Below are 20,487 nucleotides of genomic sequence, written 5' to 3'. Positions count from 1 at the left end.
AAAGAGTACAATGTGAATCTTTTATGACTAAAATTGAAATTATTAATTAGTAAATTAAATTGGTCAACGACTTTTTAATAATTTATTAATTATATTATTATATTATTTATTTATTATTTACAACTTTAAATATTAATTACATGCCTTAGATTGATTTTAAGGAGCAAAAAAAGTCGAAAAGTCGTTTATTTTATTCAATAATGTTATTAAGGTGAATAATTTATATTGAAAATGTATACAACGAAAAATATTGAAAATAATTAATTTTTAAAAAATTATATATTAAAAAGATTAGGTTCTAAAATGTGTTTTTAAAAAATATTTTAAAATAATTTTTGAATAATATTAGATTTTTTTATTATAAATATATAATTGAAATTTAGTAAAAAATTTTGTGAAACTTTTGAAGAATTTTAATTGCCCAAATGTAAAAATACATGACTTTTTTAAAAACTCTTAATCATTTAGAATAAATTAATTAATTTAATTATTTAGTCTATTTAATAAAGCACATTTTTAAAAATTTGAATGAACTTTTTTTAAATAATTGTAATGTTACTTTTCAAAAATAATTTAATTTCTTTAAAGAATTGTTGAACAATTTAAAAAACTAATCAATTTTTTAGAAGAATTTTAGTTAAAAATTTTAGAAATAATTATTTTCATCAAAATTTTAATAGGTAATATAATTTTTAAAAAAATTCTAATGTAATTATTTTTTGTAGATATTTTTAATTTTCAAAAAATGTAATTAAAAATATTGAAAATAATTGAATTTTAAAAAATTATAATAAAAAAAATTCTAAGAATTACATTCTCGAAATAATTTCTTAATATTCTATTTGATTTTCCATTATAATTTTTAAAAATTCAATTGTTTCAAAAATTTGCAATTAAAATTTTTCAAAATTTTATTTTACAATAATTTTAATGAGTTACTTAAAAAAATCAATTATTTTTATTAAAATTTTCCAAATTTCGATTATTTAAAAACTTTCTAATGACATATTTTTCGGAAATTTAATAATCTTATAGAAAAATTAAGTAAAAATAAGTTTTTAAATATTTGACAACAGTTATTTTTTTACATTATAAAAATATGTAAAAGTAATTTGCATTTTATATGATGTCGAAAGTATTGAACGTTTAAATAAATGAAGTATTTTTTTGTATTCCAATATTTTTAAAAATTACAAGACGTTTCGAAGAATTTATTAAAATTTTAGGACATAATTGAAATTTATGGAAATATTTAAAAATATTTGGATTCATCCGAGGAATTCAATTAAAATTGTTTTGAAAATCATTGAATTCCTCCAAAGGATTTTACTATTTATAAAAATAATGGAAATGTTTCGAAGAATTTATTAAAATTTTAAGAAATAATTAAATTTTTATGAAGAATTTTATAGAAATATTTGAAAATAATGAAATTTTTTCGAGAAATTCAATTAAAGTTGTTTCGAAAATTTAATTATTTCTTAAAATTTTAATAAAATTAAGTATATTCAAAATAATTGAATATTCATCACAAGAATTTTATTACTTTTTGAAAATAATTGAATTCTTTCAATTTTTTTGACGAATATATTTAAAAATTGCATTGAAAGTAATTTAACTTTATAGATTTTTTTAAAAATATTTTGAGAATAATTGAATTACTTATTTTTAGAGAATTTTAAATTCTTGTTGAAATTGAATTTTATCGAAATTTTTGAAAATTAATTAAATTCTTTCATGTAATTTTATTTAAATTTGATTGAAAATAATTTAATTCCTGCAAAGAATTTTAGTATTTATAAAAATAGTTGAATTGTTTCGAAGAATTTATTAAAATTTTAGGAAATAATTGAAATTTATGGAAATATTTAAAAATATTTGAATTCATCCGAGGAATTCAATTAAAATTGTTTTGAAACTCATTGAATTTTTGTAAAGATTTTACTATTTAAAAAATAATTGAATTATTTAGAAGGATTTATTAAAATTTTAAAAAATAATTGAATTATTTCCTGAAATTTTATTAAAATTTTTGAAAATATGAATTAATTTTGAAAATACAAAGTAATAATTAATTTTGTACTTAATAAGTGAATTTTTTTTCTATTAATTGTGTGTAAAATTTAATTAATCCAAAAGCAGAAAGTTAATTCAAATTTCAATTCTACAATTCAACTTTTTTCTAATTGAAAAACTTATTTTTATTCAAAATTTAAAGAGAAAAATGATTCGAAATCGTAAATACATTAATAAGAATAAAAATTTCTAAAACATGATGAATGTAAAAAACAGTATTTTTAAAGAAAAAAAGAAAAAATTTACGAGTTCTATAGATATAATGAAAGAAAACATCTTTGGTATAATAAAAACTTGAGATTCGACAAGTGACCATTTTTTTTCAGCCCCCAAAGATGAAAAACAAAAAGTCTGATCTACATTCAAAGGGCAAAAACTTTGAAATTCTTAAGCTATGTGCATGACTTATGGGTTATACCTTACCTTTTTCATCTGTTTGGCAGTAACCCAAGAGGGAGGCCGCGAGTGCTAAGAACATTAACGGTCCCATGTCGTTGAGAAACATTAGAGTTACTTCTCTATAGTTCTCTTTCCTTATTCCTTTTCTTGAAACGAAAACTTTTTTTAAAAAAAAGATAAACGACACTTCGACTCAACAAATTCTGGTTATTGATACTCTTTAATTTTTTCCACCACCTTATCTTTATAATATGTCAATATAATCACTCACACGATTTAAAACTTAAAAATGTCAAAGAAAGAAAAAAAAATTTCTTCTCACTTGGCAAATACTAATAATTTCCTAAGGGTAATAATATATATATATACGATTCGTGTTGATGTAGACGATTAAATTTCAGCAAATCCGTACCAACAATTCTATTCACCACATACAGGAAACGGTCGATGTTTCACTTGGCCATTCCAATTTTAATAGGCAAGAATTTCATTTCAATGTGTTATATCCGCGCCTCGAATTTAACGATTTGTACGAAAATTCAAATTATTACAAATTGTTTTTTTTGTCTCTTTCAGAAAAATTTCACTAGATCATTTGAAAAAGCATATTTTTTCCTGTTATGCAATTTTCAAATATTTTTTCACTTCAATCACAATGGAAAATTGTTTGTTGCACTTTTGGTAATGTTCCGAGGTCCGAATTGGATGCTTGATAGACATTGTGCATTGGGTTTTTTTTAGTTTTTTCTCCCCCTCTTTTTTTTCTTGTTAATACTGATAGATTACCTGAAAATAAAGAGCTTTTGGTTTTTAAAAAAATAAAAAAAAAACAGTTTCCAAGCACTCTTTACCATCTCGTTTACTCTCTTCCATCGTTTCTTTTGTCATGGTCTACACCAGTTTGTACTTTTTCAATCTCTTTCTCTCTCTCTCTCTCCCTTTATCTTTTTCTCCAAAACCCGATTGTCTTTTACTTGAGACTTTTCCCTAATGAAAATACTTTCAACTACTAAGTAAATTTACTTCAGGCCTTTTAGTATCCACGTTAAACATGAAACAACTCCATTCGAAAATTTACATTCTGTTCAAAATCTAAACAAGAATGGAGAGCATAAAAGAGAGAAATTAAAAAGTGATGCTCTTGGAAAAGAGGAATTTCATTTTCTTCACAACAAACGTGAACAACGAAATGGAAAAATGTTTTTCTAGACACAAAACAATGTTTCTCGAAACCAAATAATTCTCTCTTTCTATTTTTTTTAGACAATATATAATGTTTTTCAAGACAAAGCGACTCTACAACTGGCTAAAATAATGTTTCTACTAAGGTAACAAAAGAATTGTTTTTTGTACTATTCAAATGTATGCCTAAAGGTTTTTTTTTACCAGAGAGGAAATTTTCAAATTAATCAAAATAGGATTTTTTTTAATTAATTCCAAATCATAGTCAAAATTTAAAAGAATGAGAAAATTTTAATTTCATTCTTCACTATTACACTGAAGATTTATTTGATTCAAACAGGTAACTGAATACTTGTCTATTATCAAATAAATATTTAATTGAAACTAATAATTTTTATTTAAATCAATTAAATAGTATTTGAACCAATAATTTTAATATTTGAAAGCAAGTATACTATTTAATTGACTAAAATCCAAATTACTTGATAAAAATAAATATATTTACTCGACTATAGACAAAATTATTCAAATCAAATAAATTTTTTTCAGTGCGTAGGTAAATTTATAATAACTGTATTAATTATTTATAAATTAAAAAAATGATTATTTATTAGTTATTAGTTTTAAAAAAATGTCAAATCACTGCTTTAAAAATTGGTTTCAGAAAAATAGCGTATTTTTGAAAAAAATAAACCAATATTAATTATCTTATAAACCATTTAGATATTAAAAAAATATCAAATCATTGTAGGGTAAATGCACTAGTAGTCGGACACTTAAGGATACAATCTTAAATTATGCTTTTTTTCTTGAAATAGCAAATATCTACTGTGTTTATAAGCACATTATTAATTAAAGGAGTTCTTCAGGATTAAAAATCATATAAATTTGTTACAAATAGTTGAGTATTTAATAAAATATAAACATTTTAATAAAAAATTACGAATGCTTTAGTAGTCGGACACTTTTTCCCCTTGTTTCTATAGTCGGACATCTGTCAAATATTTTGAATTTATAAAGTAAAAAAGATAATTTTTTAATTGCTATCTGCTGGAAAATGGAATTAAAGCATATTAGAAGTTATTAATATAATATTTAAACCCTATAAGTTTTAATATTTATGATTAATTATCAACAAAACTTTGTGCCACTCATCGCGCTACTCGAAAATGGTTGTATCTATAGTCGGACACCATGATTTTTAAAACATTAAATAAAATATTTCTTGTTTAATTATTTTCGAAAATAACACTATTCTAATAAAATATAAACTTCACACATTCGTCTAGTATACTTTTTAAAGTAATTATCACAATGCATTATTATTTATTTGCCAAAAAACACGAAAGTGTCCGACTACTAGTACTGTCCGACTATACCCGCACTTACCCTATTTAATTAATTGTTTAAGCAATATAAATATGTATATAAAATATAAAACTCAATAAATTATAAATTTATGCAAAATTTGCATATTTTTAAGTGTCCTTTTTAAAAAGTTTATAAAGAATAATAAATTGTTAAAACAATTGTTTAAATAATCATTTTATATTTTATTTTTCTTTGTATTTACATTAAAATCAATAAAATGCAGAATTGATTTTAAAAAAGATTTGTTTAGGTGAATCATAGAAAAAGTTGGTAACTAGTATATTTTTTCATCTTTCTCTCTAAATTTGAATTAGTAAAATGTTTATTAATTTGAATTAGTGACTGATTTTTTGCTTCTAAATTAGTACATTTTACTAATAAATAATAATTTCTTCTAATTTTTCAGTAAAATTTACTAATTTGAAAGCAAAACATTTTTATTAATTCAATCTTAAAGATTTATTTTAAAATAAAGTGAGAAAATCAGTGAAATTTGATATATGTGCTATTCAAGAATTGTTTAAAAAAATAATTGTTTTCAATAATTGAAAAATTTATTTCATAAATAAATAGACAAACAATTATTTTTTACAATAAACAATAAATATCAATTTTTAATAATTTTGTTGTTATTGTTTTAAACAATTTTGAATAATACTTAGTAAAAATTCAACTGAACTTCTTATTTTATTTTACTAATTTAATAATAATAAGAAAAGTTAAAAAATTTGTAAAAATATTTTGCAATTCTCTTTTTGACACGAAGAAAACGAATAAAGCAACTTTTACTATACATTTATACTAAAACCTTAATTGTCAGTAATTTCCGCTCATTTCTGTCAATTTTTACTATTTTCGGATGAGTAAATTTTACCTGTCTTGGAAGTTAATTGTAGTAAAAATTTGTAAGATGTACTTTGATCGTAGTAAAATTTATACTCCGAAAATAGTAAAAATTAACATAAATGAGCAGAAATCACTGACAGTTTAGGTTTTATTTTTATTTGTAAATAAAAAATGGTAGTCAATTTTTTTTACTGCATGTATTTGAAATTATAAAAAAAGTATTTTTCATTATTCGAAAAACTTTGTACTGTCTCCCAATTAAAGTGATTTTGACGATGAAATTTTTAAAAAATTAAACTTTAAATAATAATTAGTAATAATATAATTAATTTATAATAAAATGGCGGTTGTTTAAACATTTAATTATTTTCATAAATAATAAAAATTTCACAGGAATTCAATTATTTTCATAAATAATAAATTTTTATAAATCGTAATAATATAATTAATTTATAATAAAATGGCGGTTGTTTAAACATTTAATTATTTTCATAAATAATAAAAATTTCACGGGAATTCAATTATTTTCATAAAAAATAATTTAATCTGCTTAATTTCAATTGTCCAAAACATAATATTTAACAAAATTTTAGTCTATTAATGAAAAGAATTGAAAATAAATTCTGATGATTTCTATTTGTCATAACAATTTTGAATTAATTATAAAATAAAAATAATTATAACATAATATACAATCTATTTAAAGATAACAAAAAACAAAAGTATAAACAAAAGACAACTTCAGAGTGTGAGAGACAGAAAAAGTGAACAAAAAGTGAATGAATGAAAGAACATTCAAATTATTATAGTTAATTATAGTTTACTTTGTTTAATATTCATTAATTCATTTAAAAAAATATTAAAATAGAATATTATTAATTTATTAATAGATTTGAATGTTTCTTCTAATCAGTCGATGTTCATAAAGTCAATTACTCAAATATCCCAATTTTTATCACATTTTTTTCAGTCTTGAAATTTTACTAATTGAGGGTCCCTATCAAAGAACCGGTTATAAGTTTTTGAGACTCAAAATTCTCGACCCCTAAATAAAAAATTAAACTGTTTTTAATCCCAATTTTTTGAGAAACATTTGGGTAATCTTTATACCAATACAAAATGTTTTCAAGAAATTAAAATTAAAAATTTTTTTTTTTATTTAGAGGTCGAGAATTTTGAGTTTCAAAAACTTATAACCGGTTCTTTGATAGGGACCCTCAATTGTTGGTATTTTTTATGGACAACTTTTCCCGATTTTGGTTAATGAAATATGACTAATCTTTAGTAAAATTGTACTAATAATTAATAAAATGTTATAAATTGATAGTAAATTTATTAGGTACTAAATCATTTGGTGTAAAACTTTTTGTCATTTCTTAGTAATATCATCTATAATATTAGATGAAAAAATTTCTGTTAACCCTATTATTGTATGTATGTTCTCTCAATTGGAACATGATTATGAACGTGTAATTTCGATATTATTTTGTTGGTTGTGTATCATAATTCCTTAGAAACGACGAGTCATCAACGAGAGGGTTCTCTTGGGATAGTTAACGTTGGTTAGAAATTGGGCTTGTTTTATTCTTCTTCTTCCCTCGAGAGGTGAACTCTTGGAGAAAACTTATTAGATATGATATTTGTTCTGCAACTCACTGACGGAGATGATAAAAACGTCGTTTAACAACCTCTGTCAATCATTTGCTTTTCGTTACACAAAATACATACTGCAATTTTTTTTTTAGTTCCAACCTTACATCATTATACAGATAAATTTAATATTTATTAAAAAGTAAATATTAAATATAAAACTTTCGTATCAAATTGTAAAAGAAGTAGTAGATATAGTAGAAGAGTGAGTTGAAGAAAAGTACTAAATTAGAGCTGAGATTTCAGTATTAAAATAAAAACTAAAGAACGATTTTCTAAATGCCTACCAAATAGAAACCACCTTTTTACTTTTTTGTTTTTTCCTTTACTCGACTGTAATAATATTAAAAATTTATTTTCCATGAATATGAAAAAATATCTTTATACCTAAATTTTCAGAACATGATGAATGTTTTTATAATATAAAAATCAAGTTGACACATTAGTCAAGCTTAAAATCGTTTGAAATTTCCAAATTTTATTACATTCTGATACCCCTCGGGGAGTGATTTACGTTAAAGTCAAAATAAATCCATTTATTTATGGTTGTGAATTTTAATTAGACATGTTTGAAAAATAAAACGATATCAACAGGAATAAAATTTGCAATGAATTAATATTTTAGTTTTTTCTTTTTTTTTTATTTCAATTTTGTTATAGAAGAAAAATAAAATGTAATAATAATAACAAAGAATTGTTTGTTTAGTTCTACCTAGTTAAATTTGTTCTGAAAACTTTTCGGGCTATGGAAGCGAATCACATAGTCAACCAGAAAATCTCATATAGGTAAACAGCTTTTAGTTCAAGTTGCTTAAAGCCCACCATAAATTACTTTGATATGAATATAATTGAATCGTGTTCTATAAACGACGGAAATTTAGAAGAAAAATGTTGTAAAATAAATTTTCCTAATTTAAAATTGAAAAATTAGTTCTAAATTGGGGTAATTTTTATTTTATCATTTTATCACGAGAAAAGAAATTTTGCAATGTAAAAATTATACTGACACAAACTTCTGCTCATTTTTGTCAATTTTTATTATTTTTGGAGTAAAAGTTGCTACGATAGAAGTAAATTTTTGTAAAAATTAGTAAATTGTACTTCGAGTGTAAATAAATCTATATTAAAAAATTGAAGTTCAAAAGTAGCACTTCCGGAAAAATTATCCAAATATGAAAATTATTTTACAAATATTTTCACTACAGTGCACTATTTATCAGATGAAATAAAATATAGGTAAATCTCAATAATTGGATTTCTCTCACTAATATTGGCTCCTTTACTCTATTCAATTCAATTCAAACACGATTTCTATGTAATTATAAACTTTTAATTAGCACAATTCTAATTTAAAAATTTACTTACTTAACTAAAAAATACTGTAACAGATTTGTAATTTGCTTTTACGATGCTTTTACGATGCAATAAAAATTAGTTATAAATTTATTAGTTACATAAAAGTTAATTTTTTTGTAATAAATATTTGAATAATTTTTTAAAGATATATACTTTTTTTTAAAGATGCATTACATTAAACTGATTGTTATGTCAATTAAAAGAATCATTTATAAAATAACAAGACAGTTTAGCCGATTTTCAGAGCTTTAAAGTGATTTCTAATAAACGAAAGCCACGAAAAGCTTTTCTTCAGAGCTCTTTTAATCAATTGAAAACGAGACTTTCTAAAAGGAACGTTTGATCAATCGGTGAATTTAATCACGTAAACAGTGTAGAAGTCAATTTACTTTGAACCGCTTTCGAGAAATTCGCAAATCTTCGCACCTCACTAAAGAACCGATTAAATACATTATATAAATACTCTTTGAATAAAATATTTCATTATTGAAAGTTTTCAATTTTAAATTCACTTTCTCTTTTTTACAAAAATGAAAAAAAAAAATTATAAAAAATACTAAAGAGTATTAAAATCAAAAATATTAAAAAATTAACATTTGCATATATCACATTTTATGTTCATAAATTATAAATTTTATAATTAAAAATAAAATTTTTCATATCGTGTATAAAAAATAAAATATATCGTAAATATGAAAAATGATATATATCATAGTATATCAAAGGACAATTAAAAAGTATTGCGTAGGTGAGAAATTTTGTTTGCAGTTGAAAAAAAATTGTGTATATAGAAAAAAAAATAAAAATCCCGATCCTACAATAAATTTGTATATCAAAGAAAGTAAATTATTGAAAAAATTGTTGTTGCTTTTTAATATGTATATTGTAGACATTTTATTTGTCAAATGCAAGCCGCAATCTCGATATATGTACATATATTCCAAAGAGAATCAAGTTAACAATTTCTTGTTAACTGTATTGAAATATATTTGTCGTACAGAATTTTTATAATAAAATATTCAATCAAGTAGAAAGTTCATGAAACTAATATTTCATAGAAGAAATATTAAACTTTGATAAAGTATATACACAAAAGTTTTCTTTAAAAGCAATATATGTTATGAGTTCCATATATACTTTTTTGTGTCTCTTCCTCTCATTTCTCTCTGTGCCTTTGCATTTGTATTTGTTTTGTAATTGGAATTTATTATTTTGTTATTTTTTTTATCAAAAACCAAATATTATTAAGGAGCAACAAAAATTTAATTTTGTTTTCCCTGACATTTCCCTAATTTCCAGGCAAAATTTTGATTTTTTCCCTAAACCTAAAAAATATTCTGATTCACTCTCAAAATTATTAGATACTCAAAAAAATGTTCTATTACATTTATTTACAAATTTCTTTAATTGTAAAATTATTCAAAAACATCTTCTTTTTTAACTAAATATTTAATCATTATTATTTTTTCATACGAATTACGATTTTCAAAAATTTTAAATTTAAAACTTTTCTTTAAATCAAATATAGTTTTAATAATTTTTGAAAAAGTTCTTTGACTTTTCAAATCCATTTGTTTACAAAATTCAATTTTACGAAGTTTCGATTATTCGTAAATTCTTCAATTAAATATAAATTAAAAAATAAAAACTTGAAAAAATTTTTTAAAAAATTCAATTAAACTTTTTCAAAAAAAATTAATTCTACAGAATTATTAGTTAAAAGTATTGAATTCCTAAAAACAATTTTATTATTTATGAAAATAATTGAATTATTGCGAAGAAACTTATAAAAACTTTGTAAATAATAGAATTCCTGTGAAATTTTTATTACTTATGAAAATAATTAAATGTTTGCATAAAGAATTTTATTCCATTTTTTTCAAATAATTTTTGTTGATATAATATAATAATTAAATTTTTTTAACTAATTTTAATAAAATTTTGAAGAATAATTACAATATTTTTCGAGGAATTCGATTGAAATTGTATTAAAAATAATTAAAATACTGCGATGAGTTTTATTATTTATGAAAATAGTGCATATTGAAAATCATGGAATTGAGAATTAAAATTTTGTCAAGAATTTTAATAAAATTTTTGAAAATAATTGAATTTCGGAGAAAATTTTTATTAATTATATAAAGATAATTGAAATTTTAACTAGAATTTTTATAAATTTTTGAACATAATTGAATTTTTGCAATTATTTGTAACTTCTCAAAAATTTAATTTTTTTAGTGTTTTTAACTAAAAGTCTTCTATAAATCTATTGTTTTCTTTTTAATAATTAATTAAATATATATTAAAAAATTTAACTAATTTCAAAAGAATTTGAATTATTACCAACAATTTTTCAAAATTCTAAGCTCTTTAAAATTTCTATAATTATTCAATTCATTAAAAATTGAAATTTTGTAAAAATTTCCAATTGAAACCTTTTGAAGTTTATCTATTTATATGGAAATTGTAAACGCAACACTTTTAAAATTGAATTAATTTTGAAGTGTTTAAATAAAATTATTCATTAAATTATTTATTTATTTTATAATAGTTGTTCAAGAACTAAGTTATTTAAAAAGAAATTTTTGTTATAGAAATAAAAAAAAATTGAAGGTTTTGTATTACAATTCGTAATACAAAAATTGAATTCTTTTGGAAAATTTTTATTAAAATAGTGCATATTGAAAATCATGGAATTGAGAATTAAAATTTTGTCAAGAATTTTAATAAAAAAGTCTTCTATAAATCTATTGTTTTCTTTTTAATAATTAATTAAATATATATTAAAAAATTTAACTAATTTCAAAAGAATTTGAATTATTACCAACAATTTTTCAAAATTCTAATTCTTAATGTTATGACTTAAAAATATAGAATTTTCTTTTAAATTCCAAAAACTTAATTTTTTCCAGTACTTTTAATAAAAATCCCTTATTTTTTTCTGACCAATTCTACTTTCAACTGGAAATTGTATCAAACCATGACTTTTAAGAGCCTATATTCGTGTACCTCAAAAATAAAATTACTCCAATCGAATAAAAAATCCCTTTACTTCTCAGCATATTAAATAGAAAAAAAAGAGAAAGCAATGTTTCAACTGTGAAATAAAATTCAATTTGTTTTTCTTTTTAATCGTTCATGGTAAATTGCTTCTCTCTTTTTTTTTGGTGAAATGGAATTGTTTGAAAATCCTATATAAATGACAACAAAGGAATAGAGAAAATCCACTTGGTCACATTATCCAAAACCACACAAGTGTTCATTCAAAATCTACAAATTAATAGGAAGGCAATCAAATCAATTAGATTAATTATAACCAAAGTGACTATAGTATCTGTGTCTCTATATTCTACACTGTCATGCAATACTCTAATGATTATGTGAATTCGAAAGCAGAATTTACAGTCCACGGATGCAATCTCAGTGGCAAATGGGTGGATTAAACGCGCCCAAAATTTGCATCCGTAGGCCGTGACCGTTCATCTAACCGGTGAGGATTCGTGGATCCGTGTAATGGCTCACGTAGGCGAACCCTTGCACGCTGTTGAAATTTAAACCAGAAAGCACCACCCCCTCCCCATTGCACATCAGCAGCCCTATAACAACCATGGTTAAACCTTTCAAAGGACAGTTGAGATACCAAAAAGCAACCTTTTCTATAGACATAGAGAGAAAAGGAGGGGAAAAAAGAAAACGAGAATTCAACAAAGAACGAGAGAACGAGGAAGTTATAAACATAACGGATATCCTAAAAAATTCTATTATATTCCACTCCCGCTGTTGGAACACCGTCTTGACACTGAATTTAAGATGTGCCATTAAAAAGAACCCCTAAGAAAAGCTCAATTTTACACCGAGAGATTTAAAAACTTGGCGTGAAAAACAATTTCTTCCTTTACATTTTTTACTATTCAGTTATTTATTGATAATTCATAAATTAATTATTCTCCGCTTAGCACACAATTTTATATTCCATATAAAATTAAATCTCCCAAAAATTGGGACCAAAATTCAACTTAAATTTAAAATTACATGAAACTTGTAACCGATCACGAATTCAATGTCATTTTTTAAACATTCAAAATGGCAGATCCAATATGGCTGACATTTTTTTTAATTTATCAGATTTACTTAAATCTTGTTACTTGGGAGTTTTTGGTCTAGTTGATTACAATTCCGATGTCAGTTTTTAAAAATCAAAAATGGCGGAAAGTTTTATAAAAATTCATGAGATTCGTGTCTAGTAAATATAAAATATTTCATAAATCGCAAAATGGCGAAAAGGGCATTCATAGTAAAATAAGTTCTACATCTGTAAAAGGATTAAAGCAATCAGAAGTATCCAACATTTTATAAGACTATTTAAACATGAATAACTAGAAACGTTTATTATTTTTAAGTTAAGTTACAAATATCATGTTTTCTTGTTTATTAAACTTTAACAAAAAATCATATTTACATAAAGTAATTACTAAACTGATTATTTCCTTTTATTATTTTACTTATTTTTAATCAATAAAACTCACTTTGCAACTTACTTTTTGAAGTCACTTTTATATACAAATTTAAGAATATTCAAACATTTTGTAACTTTGACGGCAAATACAGAACCGTCGGAAATTATCGATACGGCTCTACGCGCAATGCCCAAAAACATACCAAACTTTAAATCACGAATTTTTTGTAAAAATAAATCTCAGAAAATTAACAATAGTACCATTCGAAAGCTTATAATATTCTAAATCAAATGATATACAATAGAAAATTTTAATAAATTACACAAAGATTTTAGGAATCAACTTTGAAAAAAAAATTAAAAAATAAAAATTTTTTTGACTATTTTTTAAACACTGGCCAGGGCTCAAACTAGGTCTGTAAATCCCGTAAAAGTCCGTAACTTCGTTTAAAGTCTGTAAAAGTCCGTTTTTTTAAAAAAGGTCCGTAAAGTCCGTAAATTGTACGATATAATTTGGATAATTTTAGAGAAATTACAAATGATTGTAGGAATTCAATTATTTTCAAAAGTAATAAAATTGTTGGCAAAAATTCAATTATGTTCAAAAATTTTTTTTAATTCTCGTCAAAATTTCAATTATCTTTAAAAATAATTAAATTCTTCTCTGAAATTCAATTATTTTCAAAAATTTTAATAAAATCCTTGGAAAAATTTCAATTATTTTCAAAAATTTTCCTCAATTCAATGATTTTTAATAGGTATTTACTATTCTAATAAAATTTTCCAAAAGAATTCATAATTCAATAATTTAAAAAAAAATTTAATAAAATTCTACAGAAACCTTTAATTATTTTCAAAATATAATAAAAATTTCACAGGAATTTCATTATTTACAAATTTTTTTATAAATCTCTTCGCAATCATTCAATTATTTTAATAAATAATAAAATTTTCACAGGGATTCAATTAATTTGGTAAGTAATAAAATTCTTATTAGGAATTCAATTATTTTGATAAATAATAAAACTCATTGCAGAATTTCAATTATTTTTAATACAATTTTAATTAAATTCCTCGAAAAAATGTAATTATTCTTAAAATTTTTATTAAAATTCGTCAAAAGAATTCAATTATTTAAAAATTTATTGATACAATTCTTTATGAGAATTCAATTTTAAGAAACATGCAATTATTCAATAAATTGTTTTTTTTGTATTTAAATAATTGAATTCTGGTTGAATTCTCTAATAAAAATTAATTTAAAAATGGATTTCAGCTAAAATTTTAGATTATAATTGAATGTTAAAAGCCTTAGAGCATAAATTTTTAGAAATAATTGAATTTTGAAAAGGTTTTAGATAAAAATCTTTGAAAATTTGAATTTTTCATATTTTTAACTAACAATTCTGTGGAATTAATTTTTTTTGAGAAAGTTTAATTGTGGATTTTTTTTATATTATTTGAAGTTTTTATTTTCTAATATATATTTAATTGAATATTGTAAACAAATGGATTTGAAAATTGTGAAAGAACTTTCTGGAAAGTTATTAAAAATAATCGATTTTAAGAAGAATTTTAGTTAAAAATTCTTGAAAATAATAATTTGATCACTGGGTCATCTTTAATTATTATAAAACATGAAGAAATTGATCACTCCGAGTCGAAGACTCGGAGTTATCGATATCTTCATGTTTTATAGTTATGAAAAATTTAATTTATAGTTTTAAGTAAAATGTTCTCTTATTTTACTTTGACTGGTTATATTTTTGTCAACAATTGGTCCGTAAATTGTCCGCAATTTTTCAATTTTGGTCCGTAAAGTCCGTATTTTTAAATACTTTTACTGGTTCGAGCCCTGATTGGCATATTTTTTAAAAATTGCAGACAAAATTTAAACTTATATAGCTGTCATCCTTCAAGTCTTGTCTTTAATTTAAGACCAAAAAAGTTAAAAAGTCTTACTCGGTTCGGTCACAATTTAAAGAAAATACCCCAAAGTGCAGGAGAGTGAATTCACAGAATCAGTCGAATCGTATAACTAACAAAAAAGTTACAGCAAAAAATACAAAAAATTTCACCAAAAAAGGCAATTTTTTGATATTTTTTAAAACGTTTTGCAATAAAAAATAGAAATAACTATAAAGTTGGACTCAGTGACCCGAGAAACCTGATTTAGTATACTATATCAAATTTTTTCAGAAACTTTATTTAGACCATTTTTGGCCCAGAAACAATTTTTCCATGAAGGGGTTAATGAATTTTCCCCATAGAAAGTTTTAGTTTTCCCGTTTTGGAGAAATATTTGTATAACTATTTCAGTATATATATGCTCTACCTGTTCCAGGTGAATTTACTATAAATTTTGTAAATCTACAGGATATAGTTGAATTATTCTGTAAAAAATGTAGTTCGATATCTGCTTGAATTAATTAAGAAGAATTATTTAAATTCTATTCTTAAATAATAAATTAAAATAAGATTTAATAATTATTCAAATTCTACTATATTTTATTAAGAATAATTTCAAAATATTTTATTAAAAAATTTTTATAAACTTTTCAAAATATTTTAATAAAACTTTTAGAAAATATTTCTAAAGAGCTTTTATTTTTATATAGATAGTAGACATCAAATATCAAAATAAACATCAAACTAAAATTCCATAATCGAATCAAATTCTAATTCAATTTAGTTGAGACTTTTAATTAAATCTTCAAAGGATGTTGACTTTTATTAACTTTTTGATATTTTTATAGAAAGAATTTCAAATACAACTTTGATGAACGCACGGTTTGACAGATTTTATTAGAACTCTTTAAATTTATTAGTTTAAAACTGACAAATAAACGTATAATATGAAATTTAATAAAATTTTTAAATTACTGCCTTTAAAAAAATGTGTGGAAAATTAAAAAAAAACTTTTTTTTCAAACTTTATAGAAAACAGATTTTTTTTGCAATCACTGCATTTTTAAAATTATTTGAAAACATTTCAACTGTATTTTTAACAGATTGATTGACGTTATGCAATATATAGAGATAAGTATCGTTTACATTTTTTAGTACAAATAAAAATAAATTTCCTGAATAAATATGTAAATATATGTTTCACAATTTATTAATTAATTAAAAAATAACTCACATACCTACAACATCAAAAATTTATGAATAAGCTTTCATTTTCACTGCATTTTAGAATAAAGAGTCATTCCATAATATTTCGACCAAAGTTATTATCGACTAATTTTTAAAAATGATAAAGAAGAAAGAAGAAAAAAAAGAAAATGTGTTTAAGTTCATCCAAAGAATTCTATATTTTTTAAGTTTATTTATTTACACCTTAAGTGAAGTTCACAATGTTTATAATAAACAATTTAGATGAAAAAATATTTCTTCTGTTAAAGTTTATATAAATTTTTGTTAAAAAAAAGGTTTTACATACTTTCTTTATCAATAATTTAGAAAGAAAAAATTTATAAACAAGAAATTTAATCATTTGATTCATAAAAAGAATTTTTTTTCTTCCAATCGCTTAGGTAAAACGTTGTGAACTTCACTGATGTATTTTTCAGGGAAACTTTAAAATCATATTTTATGTATTATTTCATATCTTTTAAGATTAAATACTTGAAACAATTTATTTATTATTACTTAAACCATTTATAATACTAAATCTAGCCATATTTGACTATTTACAATAATTTCTTTTACAAATTTTTAGTAAATTGTACGTTTTTTTAAAAATATTTTCTATTACACGAAAAAGGAAATAAATATAAAATAAATATCAAAGTATTTTAAAATTTCACAGGCCGAATTTTTATATAAAAAATACGAAACTTTAAAAGAAATTTCATAAAATTCAGTAAATTGTAAATATTGCAAATATTTTCGTTAATAATTATGGTGGATGAGTGGTTATTTTTGACATTATTTTACACTATTAAGTGTCATTTAGGTCTTTTTTAAAAGAATTTACACCCAGAGAAAAGTTTTATTTAAACCAAATATATTTTATTTGAGTTAAATAAACGTATATTTCACTGAGAAAACATTATACTCGTTTCAAGTAAAAAAATAACTTTAAGTGATTTTGTTTCATTGAAATTAGTTTGTAAGCTTAATCCCAATATATAGAAAATATTTACTACTTTGATACAAAACTAATTTTTGTTTGAATAACTATGTTTAATTCAAACATATTTTTTGTTTTGGTTTAAACAAAAAATATGTTTAAAAATGTTATGTTTGATTCAAACTTAAAAGTGGATTATAAATAATTTAAAATCAACCATAAATTATGTTTGAATTAAATATATTTTTTCTATAAATGAACCAAAAAATATGTTTGAATTAAACTTAAATTTGTTTGACTGTATAGCAAAGATATTTTAAGTTTGATTTTTAACAAAATTTGTTTGAATCAAATAAATCGTTTTCTCAGTGTTGTCTCAGGATGAAGTAGATTTTTTTTTTGTTTCAAATAAAAATTGTATTCGACATAAATAAAACATATATTTAAGCCAAATAAAATTTTACTTAAACCAAATAAAATTTTTTTTAAACAAATAAAATTTCTTTGAAACAAATAAAAAGTCTAGATGATTCTGAGCCAAATATAACTTTTCTCTTGGTGCACATGTTAAAAATCAGGAGATAGCCAAAAAAATGTCTTTATTTTTATGAGATTTTGGTACCGATAATTGTAAAAAATTATATTTTGAGTTTAAAGTGGTGAAAAAGTTCTGATAAATAATATTTTTAAATCGAGGTGCATAAAAGGACCCAAATCTTTATTTTACCAAAATTCCTTTTTTTCTAATAAGAATTAATTATAATTTCTTTTAATCGAAATAATAATTTAAAGAAATGTTATGTTTTCAAATGACTGATTTTTTATAATCTTTAAGTCACCGAATAATCATTTCAAAAAATTCTGATTTTTTACATTTATTATTTACATTAATATTTTCTTTTTCGAATTGTCAATTTTTGATTAAACAAATTTTTTCTCATTGTATATTTTGGGATAAGCTTACATCATAAAAAAGGTAATCTCATATTTAGAGGAAAAATCCTCTTCTAATTTCCTCTCAATTTTTCCTCTTATAACAAAAGTATTCCCCTTGAATGTATAATATTTTCATTCTCTGGTTAATAATAAAACAAAACAATTTTTTCAAGTTCTAATGTCAAAAACATTGAATTCAAATGAAGTAAATAAACAAATCAATTTATTAATTAATGTAAGTAATTAACTATTAATAATCAATTGTATTTATTTAATTAAAAACATTTAATTTAGTGCATAAAAAGCTTTTCTTTATCAGTTCATAACCATAATATTGTCAAATAATACACGAGATGAAATCCTCTTATAGATGAAGATTATTACATTTGAATTTTTGATACCATATTTAAGAGGAAAATTTGCATTTAGTTTAGAGGAATACGCATGAAATTAAAGATTACTTTTCTTAGATTATAGAAACTGATTTCACAAAATCACTTAAAATTTTTTTTGTACTTGAATTAAGTATGTTTTCTCAGTGTACACGTTTAATATTTTTCAATAAATAAGAATTTTTCTATTTCAAGAAATAAATAATATTCTATGAAATATAATTTTTAAAAATTAATCAGTAACGACTTTGGTCGAAATTTATAATGGAATGACTCTGGCCAAAGCTATTTCTCTATATATATCTTATATCAATATCCATAGAATTTTCAAATTCACCAAAAATGTTTTAAATTCCTGTTGGAAAAATATTCTGCACGAATTCTCTTCTTCATTACATTGAAATATTTAATTTCGCGATAGAAAAAAAATGTATGACACAATTTTTAATTATACGAGAAGATTCTTTCTATTTTATTTTATATAAAAACGATTAATTGATAAAAAGAATTTCGTGACCATATAACACAATATTTATTTGTTATAAATTATGTGGTGCGATAAATAAATCCCAGTTTTTCGATATTATCTTTCTTTCTTTCTTTTGTTGTATCTTTTGGTTTTTTTTCGATAATTCGTGAAAAAATTGATGATAAATATTCAACTGATTTTCTATTCTATCCATCGTCTTTTGAAACACCACTATTTATTCTCTAATCCCATGACATGTCCGCCCTCTCTCGCCTTCTTATATATAGACATATATATATCTTTGGATGAGAACATTCTCGGGGGCGGATTTAAGAAAAGAAGATGGAATTTCAGATCTGTGGAGATGCTGAGATGTTTGCAAAAGAAGACAGTGGTTTTCCCTTTTGGCTTGGTAGATCAGCGTATACATGAATATGTTGCAAGCACGTGATTATATCGCGCGTTATCGACCGTGTCGGACCGGCTTTCCTTTGCCAGGAGAGATAGATAGAAGGGTAGCACGCGACCATGCGGACCATCCAGGCTCCACAAATTTTCATTTTTTTTTCCAATCCTTCACAAATCCGAATGAAATGTTCATTTTTTTTAAACAAGATGTGATATGATTGTGAAATGCATTATTATGACTCAATGTTGAATACCATTGCACACTCTATTTTGATTGAAGCACAGGAGGAGAGGTTTTCAAAACTCGCGACACGAGAGAAGGAGAGAGCTTTGCATTAGTTCCTCGACTTTCGTCTGTCGCACGACTACTGGAATCTTTGGGGTAGACAGGGAGGCTGCGCGCAGGACCATTCCCGGCAACTCCTCGCTCCCCAGATCCACACGGCCATCGTCTCTCTCTTCACCGACAAACTCTCGCATGCAAAGAAATTTTCTTGGTGTGTGTTCCGCCTTCACACGTTTTGTATCTTTTTTTATCTTTTACTCCTTCCCCACACACACCCCCACCGAAAACCGTTCTCTATATCTATATATCTAAAAAGCCTCTCTTATTCTCCCTTCTGTTGAAGCATTTCATTGGATACTCACTTTTTACCTTAGTTATTAATTTTATTTGCTTACATTCACCCTCAGCTCACCGCAATTGTCGCTTTATATATATATGCAACTTCTCATTTACTCAAAAGGATTTATTGAAGCTTTTCATGTTTTTAATATAATGATAATGATGATGGAATTTAAATATGAGAGTATAAAAACAACTTAAGTGCGATAAATTTGCATATAGGGACTTAAAAAGAAATTCAATTAT

At 22.9% G+C, this 20,487-nt stretch overlaps 1 protein-coding gene across 3 annotated transcripts in view; it reads right to left on the bottom strand.

Moving 5' to 3' along the window:
* Window positions 1-20,487, bottom strand: part of LOC122511568 (chondroitin sulfate proteoglycan 4) — a 169,162-nt gene that overhangs the window by 120,641 nt on the left and 28,034 nt on the right. The window contains exons 1-2 of one of the 3 annotated variants that reach the window (XM_043626914.1): window positions 19,871-19,971; window positions 2,500-3,261 (exon numbers count right to left, since the gene is read on the bottom strand). The exons of the other annotated variants lie outside the window; for them this stretch is intronic. Coding sequence (XP_043482849.1) covers window positions 2,500-2,581 — 82 coding nt within the window. The 5' untranslated portion in view covers window positions 2,582-3,261; window positions 19,871-19,971. Of the gene's footprint in view, window positions 1-2,499; window positions 3,262-19,870; window positions 19,972-20,487 lie in introns of those variants that run through there. 3 annotated transcript variants of the gene reach the window in all.

This window comes from Leptopilina heterotoma, unplaced genomic scaffold (genome assembly GCF_015476425.1).
Source record: "Leptopilina heterotoma isolate Lh14 unplaced genomic scaffold, ASM1547642v1 Lhet_87, whole genome shotgun sequence".
In the NCBI taxonomy this organism is placed as follows: Eukaryota; Metazoa; Arthropoda; class Insecta; order Hymenoptera; family Figitidae; genus Leptopilina; species Leptopilina heterotoma.
Note: the sequence above shows the minus strand (reverse complement) of the source record. Positions and strands in the feature narration are given on the sequence as shown.